General features: G+C 39.7%; 1 protein-coding gene across 32 annotated transcripts in view; it reads left to right on the top strand.

Moving 5' to 3' along the window:
- Positions 1-13905, top strand: part of ANK3 (ankyrin 3) — a 678945-nt gene that overhangs the window by 598418 nt on the left and 66622 nt on the right. For 23 of the 32 annotated variants that reach the window (XM_029059625.2, XM_029059631.2, XM_029059622.2 and 20 more), the window contains 4 exons: positions 7431-7537; positions 10148-10180; positions 12187-12411; positions 12959-13057. In XM_029059625.2, the coding sequence (XP_028915458.1) occupies positions 7431-7537; positions 10148-10180; positions 12187-12411; positions 12959-13057 (464 nt within the window). The remainder of the gene's footprint in view (positions 1-7430; positions 7538-10147; positions 10181-12186; positions 12412-12958; positions 13058-13905) is intronic. The other 9 variants (XM_029059637.2, XM_029059638.2, XM_039911541.1 and 6 more) reach the window with 3 other exon arrangements.

Raw genomic sequence — 13905 nt, 5'->3', positions numbered from 1 at the left:
GCTTACAGTCTACAGTGGGGGAGACAGACCATCAATACAAATAAATAAAATCACAATATGCACATTAGAGCTGTGGGGCTGGGAGCAGGGAAGAGCAAAGGGAACAAGTCAGAGCGATGCAGAAGGGAATGGGAGATGATTTTGCTAATACTTATTATTGCCATTATTATTCACCCTTTCCTAAACTTCTGTACAACTTCTGGCTCAGTTTGTGGTGATTGGGGTTTGCCTAGCTATTGTAAAGAAGTAGAACCAGTAATTGATTCTTTTGAAAAAAAAGCAACAACTTAGTGATAAAAAAGCAGAGATAAAAATATATAAGAAGCAGTTTTGCCTCATGACATAAACATAGGCCTGATAGTCAGCGGATCTGAGTTCTAATCTTTGCTTTGCCAGTTGCTTGATGTATAACCTTGGGGAAGTCACTTGCCTCAGTTGCCTCAACTGTGAGAAGGGGATTAAGTAATTTTTCTCCCTCCTCTTTAGACTGTGAGCCCAATGTGGAACAGCCTTGTGTCCTACTTAAGTTGTATCTACCCCAGCACTTAGAATAACATAGAGTAAGTGCTTAACATATACTATTTTTTTTTAAAAGACAGCATTTAGAATAAGTCTCAGCCTCAGCACTTATGTGTATGTCTGCAATTTATTTACTTAGTTATTTATATTAATGTGTGTCTCCCCCTCTAGACTTTAAGCTCATTGTAGACAGAGAATGTGTCTGTTTATTCCTATATTGTACTTCCCCATGCACTTAGTACAATGCTTTGCACACAGTAAGGGCTCAATAAATATGATGGAAAGAATGAATGAACATGTGGGGCTACAGGCTCATAATGGTTCCTGAGCTCCCAGAAGCAGAAACAGAGACCATTGGGAAGTGCAGTACACGAAGCAGATAATGTGTTAGAAACATTTTGTTGAATAAAATTCATACTGGGCTTCCTTTTTGCTTGCTTCTTATTACTCTGTCAGGCCCTTCATAATCTCACTCGTGAATTAAAAGGAGTCAGTAGGCCAGGTCTACTGCTCTGTTAGGAGAAGCTATTTGGGAGGAAAGAGAGAATAGAAAGCAGAGTACATGTAACACAGCGGAAAGGTGACCTTTGAGAATCATATAAACCATTGCTTAAAAGTAGAGCAGGTTTGTGGTATCTCTGTATCTCAGGAATGATCTCTGAATTCCCAGAGGACCAGTGAACATAGTTATACAGCCAGAAGCTGGTAGAGTTGATGCTGAGCCCTTGTTTCCTCAGGGTCTTGGAGGAAGTTTTGAGAAGTGCATGAGATCTGTCTCCAGACCCTACAAGACCTGCAGTTAAAAGAAAATGCCATTCTTGGGACCCAGGTGGTGCCCAGGGCATGGGGGTGAATGGAAACCCAAGAGGGAGAGAGGGATGTTTCAATTTTAATTTTTTATTCAGGATTATATCTATATTTTAGGGGTCTTAAAATCATAAAACCTCTCCACAGAGTATGGGAGTCTGTCATCATTGCTTCTCTTTCTATTTCCAGGGGACCTTATTAGCTCTATGCAGATCAAAGAGGAAGAAAAATTATGGCAAATGTCAGCATGGAATACTGGAAAAATTGGTTCCTTTGGAAAAAAAAAATCCCCAACAAATAATGCAATGAATTAATCCATTTCTCGGAAGCATTTCCATAAATAGGGAGAGGGTAAAACAAATAGACTTGATAAATAGCCATTGGGGGATCTAAATCTGTGCCTAGAGAATTTTTTCTCTTATTTTCGCCTCCCCACAGTTGTGAACTTAGCTTCCACAAATAGACTTGTTAAGGAAGGACATAGAAGGCCCATAAAGAAAAAAAGTTTATTTAAGGGGAGCATCACTGTTTAACTATTTAGTTATCAGTCAGTCGATCAGTAGTATTTATTGAGTGCTTACTATGTGCAGAACACTATACTACAGTGCAATGCAACATAATTTGCAGACACTTTCCCAGCCTATATGAGCTTATAGTCTAGAGGGGGAGAGAGATGTTAAATAAATACTTTATAATATATAATTTATGAACATGTACATAAGTGCTGTGGGACTGAGAGTGGGGTGAATATCAAGGGCCCAATGGTCACAGATCCAAGGGTGCAGACAATGCAGAAGGTAGAGGGAACTGGGGTAAAGAGGGCTTAATTGCAGAAGGCCTCTTGGAGGAGATGTGACCTTAATAAGGCTTTGAAATCAGGGAGAGTGTTGGTCTGGTGTACATGGATGGGGAGAGAGTTCCAGACCAAAGGAAGAACAGGGTGAAGGGGTCAGCAGAAAGATAGACAAGATCGGGGCACAGTGAATAAGCTGACACTTGGGGAGGGAAGTGTGCAGTCTGGGCTGTAGTAGATCAGTCAAGTATGGTTGGAGTAGGCAAGCTGATTGAGTGCTTTAAAACCAAAGGAGTTTCTATTTGTAGAGGTGGATGGATGGACAATCATTGGAAGTCCTTGAGGAGTAGGGAGACATGGACTGAATTTTTTTGAGAAAAATGATCTGGGCAGTAGAGTGAAGTATGGACTGGAGTGAGGAGAAAGAAGGGGCAAGGATGTCAGTGAGGAGGCAGATACAGTAGTCAAGGCGGAATAGGATAAGTACTTGGATCAGCGTGGTAGCAATTTGGAGAGAAAAGGACAGATTTTAACAGTGTTGTGATGGTAGAACTGAAAAACTTAGTGACAGACTGAATATGTGGGTTGAATGAGAGAGTTGAGTTGTGGCCAAGGTTACTTATGAGATGGGGTGTTATTGTCCACAGTGATGGGAAAGACACGGGGAGGACAGTGGTTGAGTGGGAAGATAAGGAGTTCTGTTTTTGACATGCTAAGAGTCTCCTGGCACAGGCCATGGAAGAAATGGTTTAACGTGACAGATGCTCTCTCTCTATTTTCTTTAAAGTAACTAGTTCCCATTACCTAGTTGGACAGCTATTTATTAGATTCCCTCAGGTAAGGGTGATATCGTGGGCACTTTCCAGAGTGATGAAAGAAAAACAGGATTTTGGCCCTCAAGGATCTTAAATTTTAAAGCCAACAGAATGGATCCTGCACACATTTTTGTCAACCCATTTTAGTCCAACAATATTAGATGCCAGCAATTTTTTTTTCATTTACTCATGCCTCAAAAAGATAGACATAAGGTTTATTCTATAGATAGGTAGTATATGGGAATTGAATGTATGCAACTCAGCCAGGAAACTGAAACACGTATCCATAGTACATAGTGAAAGCAGCCTGTAGCTAAGGGCAAATTGGAGCAGGCACAGTGATTATTGCTGGGAGAATTTAGTTAATCCCGAGAGTTTAGCAATATATATATGTAGGCATATTAGTATTGAAATCCAGTGCTATTTTGAACTTTACACCTGAGTTGTTGTATTGTAGTTGCTAATAGAAAATGCGGCATACTGGAAAGAGCATAGACCCTAGAATAAAAGGACCAGGTTTCTAACCCTGGCTCTACCACCTGCCTGCTGTGTGACTTTGGACAAGTCACTTGACACCTCTGTGCCTCACTTTCCTCATCTGTAAAGTGGGTATAAAATACCTGTTCCTGTTCTTGCTCTCTTTCTCTTAGGCTGTGAGCCCTGTGTGAGATAGGGACTGTCCAATCTAGTTAGCTTGTTATCTACCTCAGTGCTTAGCATGTAGTCAACACTTAATAAATATTATCATTATCATTACTATTATTATATTCTTCATTCATTCATTCAATCATATTTATTGAGTGCTTACTGTGTGCAGAGCACTGTAGTAAGCTCTTGGAAAATACAATACAGCGATAAAGAGAGACAATCCCTGCCCACAATGGGCTTACAGACTAGAGGATAGTTATGGTATTTGTTAAGCACTTACTATATGCCAGGCACTGTTCTAAGCGCTGGAATGGATACAAGCAAATTGGACTGGACACAGTTCCTGTCCCACGTGGGGCTCATGGTCCCATTCCCCATTTTACAGATGAGGTAGCTGAGGCCCAGAAAAGTGAAATGACATGCCCAAGGTCACACAGCAGATAAGTGGCAGAGCCGGGATTAGAACCCATAACCTCCTGACTCCCAGGCCCATGCTCTATCCACCACGCCATGCTGCAGCAACCAGAACCACATGGACTATTCCAAATATAGGTCGAGACAGACTAGAGTCTGCATAGAGTGGCAGATCTGTACTTTCTGTTTTACTGCACATGCTGCCATACAATTTATCTGGAATCCTTTACTTATTTTTCTTCATTAGAGAGTATGCAAATCAATTCTTTGGAAATGAATAACAACTCAAGAACCACAGCTCTTGCTGTTAACATGACCATATTTTGTTCCAATCTCAGAGAACAAAACTAGTCCAGAAACAAGTCCAGTTCTTCCTGTGGTATGTTAGTCATTCTTCATGTCCGCTGATGGCTGGGTGTAGATTGGCCACAAGTCTAGAGAGCACAGCAGATTGTTGCCAGGAGTGAAGTGATCTGGACCTCATCAACCACAGCAGGGAACTCAGAGAGGGGAGGAGCTGGGGCTTCCATGGGTTGCGTGTTTTCCCCCCACAGTTTAAATTCTTCCTAGGGATTTCCTATGGGTCAGGAGTTCCACAGAGAAACTCCTTGAGAAATGACTTGAAATTCATATCCAAAATATGGAAGAATGCATGTCTCCTTCCCCTGTCCAGATTCATGACCGCAGAGATCAACAGATGGCCGGTCACTGCTCTCCAGGCGATGACTTTTTGAATCCTTTATCCATCGTAGATTATATATCAGATTTGGCTAAAAATAACTAAACTCAAAGCCCCTGCCACTCCCCAAAATGATAGGCCAGTGAGCGAGCTCTGGAGATGTTTAGGCTGCTGGCAGTAAATATTTGTATTTATGAGCCTTAATATGGAGAAAGAAAAGATGATATACTCAAACAAGTTAGGTGGAATACAAAATTAGCATTAGGAAGAAAGAGCTCTGAGCCGAAAAGGAAGCAAATAAATTAATGGTGGCTGTTGTAGACAAAAATGCTTGACCGAGTACTAACATCTCCAGCTGGCCCCTCAGAATTCATCAGATTTGTGACTCAGCCCATGACCCTTTCCTTGGGAAAACTTCAGCTTTCTAAACAGTTCTATCTCCAAGATTCAACTCTAACCGAAGGCTAATTTTGCATATAATCTCCAATGATAAGGTCTCACTGCTAGCCGAGTATTTTTCTGGTTTCCTACTGATCTTCCAACTTGCAGCTGGTCTCAAAAACTTTAGGCCAGCCTCCAAACATTTTTGCCAGCCTTTTCACGTTTAAAGACTTCATAGCAGTAACACCACAAAAACTGCAAAATTACACTACTACTATGCCCCTCTATTTATTATTTTCAATATTTATAATGAATGTCTGCCCACAGTCTGGTGTAGGGTTGAGGCCCTTGGGATATTTGAATTTGACAATGGCCGGAGGACTTGCCTTTTTTCTTTCTGCGATATAGTGGTCAGTGCCACCAGCAGGCAGGCTTTGTCTTCTGGGTGATGAACATGTAACACCCTGGAGCCAAAAGGTGCATCTTTCTAGAACAGTCATAGTAATTGGCATGGATACCACCTTGTTCTGGACACAGACCTGAAAGCTCCTGACAGTGAAAGTGATAGATCTGTGTTCAGGGTCGTGGCAGTCAACCAAGGCCCTATATAGCTCTAAAAAATAAGTTCATTTGAGGGACCCCAAAAAATTTAGTTCAGTGAGTGTTATACCCTATAATGTTGGGTCCTAGTCATGATTTGACCAAGAGACAACTTTCCTACTTGCTAGGACTTGCTCTTTTGACAACTATGAAGGAACTTGGAACCTGAAAGTCTTGACTTCTTTTTAGCAATCTAACTGCCTCATGTGATTTAAGTCCTACCCTATAAAAAATGGTAAATGCATGCAACATTGCTTTTCATACCAAGTGCTGCCAAGATGCCAGATTTTTAAATGTTTTCATTTATACGGTATTACAGTATACAGTTGAGTTTTTAGATTGGCACTAACCAAAAGACCCACCTTCCCTTCCATAGGTGTGATAAAAGTAAATAGATCAATCAGTAGCATTTATTGAGCACTTATGTGCAGAGCACTGTACTAAGTGCTTTGGAGAGCACAATATGACAGAATTAGAGAAACAAACCAAGAGATTGACAGAGGAAAACAAACCGTCTCTGAGAAACAGGACGAGGATGACGGAGTCTCCCTTTGAGAGCTAAGGGTGAGCCTCAGGCTCAAGAGTGTAGTAAAAATAGTATATATTAAGTGCTTATCCTGTGCAGAGCACCATACTAAGTGCTGGAAAACCAGTGAAGAAATTGATTATAGTGATTTTCATAACGCCCCTTCGGCTCTCTTACTCCTGCCAGTCATGTTCTCATTGGGCATGATTGAGTGCCACAAGCAAGTAGGCAGGAAGGGGTGCAGCACGCTGGGAAGTGCATGCCATTTTTTTGAACGCCAAGCCCATTTTCAGTCAACTGACCACAGCATAGTGTCATAGCGCCACAGCTTACCTATCTCTAGCCTTGTTAGCCACCATAGTCTTTGCTGCCCATGTGAGCCAGGAGTGTTTCAGGATTCCTGGTGGATCTTCCACCTTGTATGCCATATAGCCAAATGGAAATCATGGGCCCTGGAGTCAGGGGAACTGGGTTCTAGTTCTAGCTCCACCTCTTGCTTGCTGTGTGACCCTGGGCAAGTCACTTAACTCCTCTGTGCTTCAGTTTTCTCACCTGTAAAATGGGGACTTAAATACCTGCTCTCCCTCCCGCTTAGACTGTGGCCTGCATGTGGGAGAGGGACTGTGTCCAATATGATGATCTCAAATTTACCCCGGCGCTTAGCATGAGCAGTGAGCACTTAACACATACCATGATTATTATTCAGGCAGTAGCCTTTAGCTCTGATGGCATAGCCCCAGCAGGCAGAGCTGGGATGAGAACCCAGGTCTCCTGATTCCCAGAGCTGAAATGAGTGTTTGTTAAGCACTTACCACATGCCAGGCACTGTTCTAAGCACTGGGGTAGATACAAGCTAATCAGGTTGGACACAGTTCCTGTCCCACTTGGGGCTCACAGTCTTAATACCCATTTTACAGCTGAGGTAAATGAGGCAGCTGAGGTAAATGAGGCACAGAGAAGTGAAGTGATTTGCCCAAGGTCACACAGAAGACAAATGGCAGAGCCAAGATTAAAACCCAGGTCTTTCTGACTCCCAGGTCCGTACTCCATTAGTTCACACTGCTTCCCATCGATGGTATTTATGTAGGTAGTCCCTCACTTTTACTGTCAAGTGGTGAGAAAGGGGAATGATTTTTAATATTGATTTATTTTTGAAAAAGACTTATCTAGGTCTAAAAGAAAAAAAAGTGACATCTGGGGGAACGGACATCTTTAAGACTTGTTTATAACGGGCTGAATTTTTTTCAGCATCTGACATTTACGAGGGAATTCGATTCAGATTCTCTTCGACATTACAGCTGGGCCGCTGACACCTTGGATAATGTGAACCTGGTCTCAAGTCCTATCCACTCTGGGTAAGTAGCCTAAAGGATTTCTTTTCCAGTCGGATCAGAAGACAATATCATTTGGAATTGAAAATCGCCTAATTGCCCTATCAGAAATATATATAAATGACACATTTTTTATGGTACTTTCTAAGTACTTAGTGTGTACTAAGCACTGGGTTAGATACAAGATAATCAAATTAGATTGCTCCTAAAAGTTTTTTTTTATCTTTATTCAAGGAAGCAATGTAGCAGGCACATTTGGAAACTTCATGCATTCTTTTTAATGGTGTTTCTTTGTATTTATTCTGCAGATAGGCATTTTAGTTTGTATGGGCAAAAGTTAGCAATAAGAATTCCAATTAAGAGTTGCATGCAGAATCTACACACAGTACACTATAGATTTTGGTCCTTTATGTGAAATTTTCCTGCTGATCAGTGACAGACAAAATTCTTATGAACTTTCGTTAACCAGCTTTGCTGTCCTATTGCTCATACTTTGTTTTAATGGTGTTGGGCACAATAATAGGTGAATTTTGAATTCTCTGATTGCTCAGCAATTTACTATCTTCCCTGCTTTTCCTCCTAAAATGTGGCCCTATGAAATGATTCCTAATATTTTATGTGTTTTCCTGCCAATGGAATTCATGTTCTAGTCAGTGTATACAATTATCAGGACACTACAGAGAGTTCTGGATTTATACTGTTTTTAATTATGGCAAAAGTCACAGTGTTTCTGGCTTTATCTATAACCCATTTCAGCTTTACAGCATATTGGTTTTAACTTTACCAGAGTAGCCTCCTTTGCAGTACTAGCTCTGGGACCTTTGGTGGGTCATTCAATCCTATTTATTGAGTGCTTACTGTATGTAGAGCACTGTACTAAGCTCTTGGGAGAATGATTTATTGTAACTCAATGCAAGCATGTTCATATAGCTATTTTACTCATTTATTGACTTACAAATTAATAGACTGCACAATTAAAGGGATTTTAGTAAAAATAGGATGTCTGACATGGATTCAGGAACCAACACAACCATCACTGTTCCTCTGAGAAAATTGGTTCTAGTTTCCAAATGTCCCTTTCCTAAAATGCAGTTTCAAGCTCCAATTGTGATGTAAGTCTGAGGATTGCTTGTACAGTGTTTCTCAGTGATACTACTGCAGTGAGGTAAATGAATAGTGAAAAGTCAGTGGTGCAAATTAATTGAGGCCAGTTCAGATAATCGAAATTTAGAGTAATTGAATATTATTGGATTTGGATCTCTCAGCCTACAAGTACCCAATTCTGCTTTGTAAGGCAAACATTTTTTCAGCTATTCCACTTAGTCTTTGTTCAGTTAATCAATTATGTAAATAACCGAGGTTCAGGTAATCAGCTTTCTACTCAACACTGAACAGAATTAAATGGCTCATTCTCAAAATGAACCGAACGAAAAGAAATTGAAAACTGATTACATTCACTTAATGTTCTTAGTTTAGAAAAGGAAAGCAGATCAATCAACATCCAACAAATTATCTTTTGAATAATCTTAGAATGATATTTAGATATTGGTGGCTCATGATGCAAAGGAACAGCATGCATGGGAGTCAGAGGACCTGGGTTTTAATCCCAGCTCCACTACTTGTCTACTGTGTGACCTTGGACAAGTCATTTAACTTCTCCATTCCTCAATTACCTTATCTGTAAAATAGGGACTGTCTCCAAACTGATTATCTTGAATCAGTGTCTGGCACATAGTAAATGCATACTTACCAAATGCCATTAAAAAATAACATCACCCCCACTAAAATCTAAATAACTTTATGACTCTGAAAACATGGGCCTAAAAGAGACTACATATCAAAGCAATAAAACCTTCAAAATGGGCATATGGGCTCTGGGATTATTAGTTCACAGTCAGATGCCAATTGAATCTTGTTCAATGATAAGAATGGATTTAATTTAGTTTTCACATCCAAAATTTAGTTTGCACCACAAGACATCATGTTTACTTTTTTTGATAATGGTCAGATTTCGGGAAAACCTCAAATTTACACTTTTGAGATTGTGAGCACTTGAAAATGTCCTTTGATCTCTAGAAGTTCTGAAAAGTCATGCATTAGCATTGCAAACATATTACACAATCAAGCATAAGGTACCACCACTCATCTAAATGGATCTGAATCAATCATTTCTCCCAGAACTAGGGTAACTGGTACACTTCCTGGAGGCAACAACAATAATACAGGAATTCATTTAGAATATAGAGGATATAAAAAGTAGACCTCCCTTTCAAATGTTCAGCCAGCCTAACAGGTTCACACAAGAAAACAATGTAAATGAAATATAAAACAGATTGCCCTGCTTTTGTGCTGAACAGATGATGTTCAGCCAAAGTTATTTTACACTTAAGGGAAAAAAAAATCTGTACCTCTGTCATTCCCTTTGAAGTAGACAGAAGTGGGCAGCAATGCAAAATTATGAATTTTCATAATTCATTGGCTAAATAAGCTATGTCCAATTAAAATCAAAACTTTTTTCAACTTGGCATTGTTTTCTAATGGCTACATTTTCCTTTGCTTATGAATGTTTCTGTTGCTTGCTTCTAATTATCTTATGTTAATTATTCCCCATTTGCTTTCTAAATTATTTTGCAGCTATTCGTCTCCACTACCCCAGTATGATTCAAGGTGATAACTGTGTCCTTTGTGTGAAATGTTGTTTTTTGATTTTATTTTTCTTTAACCCTTTTTCCACAGTTAGAATGTGTAGATTGTTTGTGATGCACTGGAATTTGTCTTCGTGGTGTATCTGAGATTAGAAATATCTACTTGTTAGCTTTAGATTTGTGTTTAGAGATTGTGTTGTCATTGTACATCATTTGTAGGACACAGATAGCATCCAATACCACCTACTAATTTGTCTATAAATCTTGTGCATGGAATTTTATTTTGAAAAATGATGAGTAAGAGAGTAAAATAGAACATTGCTTTATGTCAAAATGGTATTTAGATGCATTTCTTTGTCTCCTAATAAAATGGGAGACAAATATCTTTCAGCAGTAAAAAAACTGAAATAAAATCCAAAACAATTAGTTATTGATCTCTAGCCTCATGCTAGTTGTTAAATAACAAGGTAACAAGGTAATTTAGTCCTGAAATGGTCCAACCAATATCCTTTTTATTTTCTACTATCAAAATGTCCTTCAGGCTGGTCCAATAATGGTGATCTCCGGGGCTTTAGCAAGAACATTTTATAAGCATGCCCAGTGCAGCTATTTTGAGACCGCATTAATCATCAATGTCCAAGATTTTCAACCTTCTCTAAGAAAATTATTAATCCCTCAGTGGAAAGATGACCCGCATTCTAATGAGCCCCTACAGAGCTTGCAGAACTAGATTCAGTTAGCCAAGGCCTTTACCTGCCCACATCTTGTTAATGACTATTATGCCCAATCCCAAGAACCTGACCCTAGAGGCTGAGAATCTGAGTTAATATTGTGGCCAGATGATTAATTCTGACTGGGCTGGTAACTCATATTCGTACCTTTCAAGGGTCAGTGTTGTGGCTGGGTAGCCATAATTTTCTCCTTCCTCTCCCTTTCTTTGGATTTTTGCCACTACTCACCACATTTTGGCTTAGGCATATCTGCTGGGACTAGTTAGTGGAGGCTGAAGTCGCAAGCTGAGGTGGCTGGCAATGCTGAGGAGAAGCAGCCTGGGCCTGGTAAATGGGTTGGGGTTGGGTCGCAGTGGAGGAAGATAGGTGGCAAAGGGTGGCACACAGGAAGTAAGTTCCTCCCCCACCATTTCAAGCCTATTCTCCTTTCCCTCTTCTCTTGCTTTCCCTTTGTCTCCTTTTCTCCAGTCTCTCTCCTTTACCATTTTTATTCCTTTGGTCCAATCCCCTGTAGGCCCTACCCTGTCCCATTTTGAGTTCTTCAAATCTTTATATTTAATATCATTCCAATAATGCCCTTGGTTTCAGGTGAGTTTATTCAGATCATTTAAAGTCATTTAAAGTACACTTGGATGCAAGAATAGTATTTCTGTTCATGTACTCTGATTTACACTCTTGTGCCTGTTGGGTTCATGACTTAAAATTTACAAGAAGTTTGGGTAATATAAATTAGGTAAGAGTTCACTAGTAGTGAGATAGCCCCCTCTTTCGTTCCTAGCACAGTCAAGAATCACAAATCTTCATGTTCAGTTAGACAAGTTTGACTAAATTTGCCTGTGGCTTTAGATCAAAGTTTTGACCCATAAAATGAAAATAATACTTACCCTTTTGTGGGTGATATGAGGACAAACAAGTTCATGACTACAATTTGATTGGGAGAAATAATCCAAGAGTTCCAAGTTATTGTGATTTTTTTACAATTTTATTTTGACTGTTACTATACCCAATCTTTTCCCATCTTGTCTTTTCCTAAACCTAAAATTTGTATAGCTTATTGTATTTAGTATTATCCTTTCCATGATATTAGTGCATGTACTTTAAGAAAGAAGATTCCTCGAGCTAAATTTCTTTCCTTTCTGTTCAAGGAGACACACAACTTTTTTAAAGGATGTTATTAGCTACATTTTTGTAAACCTCCACACTTCCATTTGTTTTCAACAGCTAATGTTTAGAATGAGCATGCTTTCCCTTCTTTCGTGATGCAGGTGGACTTATTATCTCTTCACCCTCACTGCAGGTTTCTGGTTAGCTTCATGGTGGACGCCCGCGGAGGAGCCATGAGAGGGAGCCGTCATCACGGAATGAGAATTATTATTCCCCCACGCAAGTGTACTGCTCCGACTCGCATCACCTGCCGTTTGGTAAAGAGGCACAAACTAGCCCACCCACCCCCCATGGTGGAAGGAGAAGGATTGGCTAGCCGGCTGGTAGAGATGGGTCCTGCTGGGGCACAGTTTTTAGGGTGAGTTGTTTTAGGAATCTTGCCTCTTGGGAACTCATAATGCACCTTTAATTTTTTTTCCTTTATCCTGTGAACTTAAGTAGTGAACCCTTGCAATGACTTCACCGAATATTCTAAGGAAGGGCTCCATATACTGTTAGAAATCATTAAACCGCGTGGCATGGTCAGAAGAGTAGATAGAGCACCTCGTTCATCATTTTATCAGCTCAGAAGAAAGGCATTTACTAACAAAGAAGTATGTCCTCTGTTTAGAGAGTGCATATAACCCCATTGACACCAATGGGAGATAAAGAACCTTCCATCCAGAGAAAAAGATTGTAGCGGCCAGAATTTGTGCTGAATGAACACTAACTTGGTCCATTTGTTTTATATGATAAAACCAGGTGAAACAATCCACTATGATGTGGTCTTTTTATATTATAAATTTTGTTCGTTAGCATGAGCGGCATCTGATTGAATGCAAATATAGATTCTGTCGGGACTGGCAGGAAGTTTGTTCCTAATTTCCCCTTCTCGTTTCTCTTCCTGCTGCATGGATGTTATTCAGTAAACTGCACCTTCCTACCAATCCTCCTCCTCTAAACGAGGGTGAGAGCTTGATTAGCCGAATCCTGCAGCTTGGGCCTCAAGGAACAAAATTTATTGGGTAGGCGATTTCTAGACAAGATTCAGAATGTCTACAATTTTTTTTAATTTCAATTTTTTTTCAATCACCCCCATGTTTTTTTATTTTTTTTATTTTTAGTTTTCCAGAGCTTTCAGTTGATCTGTGTCACTGAAAGAAAATCATAGTGGCTTGACTTAATAGAGCTCTGCTAACTACCTTGTGCTTTAAAGGCATGTGTAATTCACTGCAAGCATTCTGCTTCCATAACTTTTGTGCTTTTGTAATTTGTTAAATTTTACCTGTTTCAATTGCATTTGATGCATTTTAGCCCACAGTGGCAATCCTTTATTTTCAACCCTGTAGCAGAGAAGGTATTCTCAGGCTTTGAGCCAACATGTGATTGACAGTGATACAATGGGGTATCTGTTCATTTCTCTCTAAATGGGATTGGCCAAGGAGCCTGGGAATAAGCAAACAGTCTTTGGAGATAATATTTTAATCTTCTCTAAATATAGGCAGTTGTTGAAGATGCCAATATGAAATTAAAATTGCAATATCTGACTCAACCTCAGTATTTTTTGAAGGCTGAAAAAGTTTCACCGCTTTTGGCTGTCTGCATGAAAGCCTACTATGAAAATGAAAATCTTGCTTTAATGTTGGTCTAAGTCCTTTGTCCAATACCTTCTCTCTGAGTTTTGTTGAACTTCATGCACAAAGTTGTGTCGTTCCTAAATATGTACAGAGACAGTATCTGCCACATTCACCTGCAAAGATTATATTTTATTCTTTCAAATTTAAGGATACAGCTGTTTACTTGAATCCTATGTGAAAATATTCTACAAACAATTGGAATTTTGACATTATGCTTTTAATGTCAAACACTTACT

The sequence above is a fragment of the Ornithorhynchus anatinus genome, chromosome 3 (genome assembly GCF_004115215.2).
Source record: "Ornithorhynchus anatinus isolate Pmale09 chromosome 3, mOrnAna1.pri.v4, whole genome shotgun sequence".
Lineage (NCBI taxonomy): Eukaryota > Metazoa > Chordata > Mammalia > Monotremata > Ornithorhynchidae > Ornithorhynchus > Ornithorhynchus anatinus.
The sequence above is the reverse complement of the archived record's forward strand: the minus strand, read 5'-3'. Positions and strand labels throughout refer to the sequence as shown.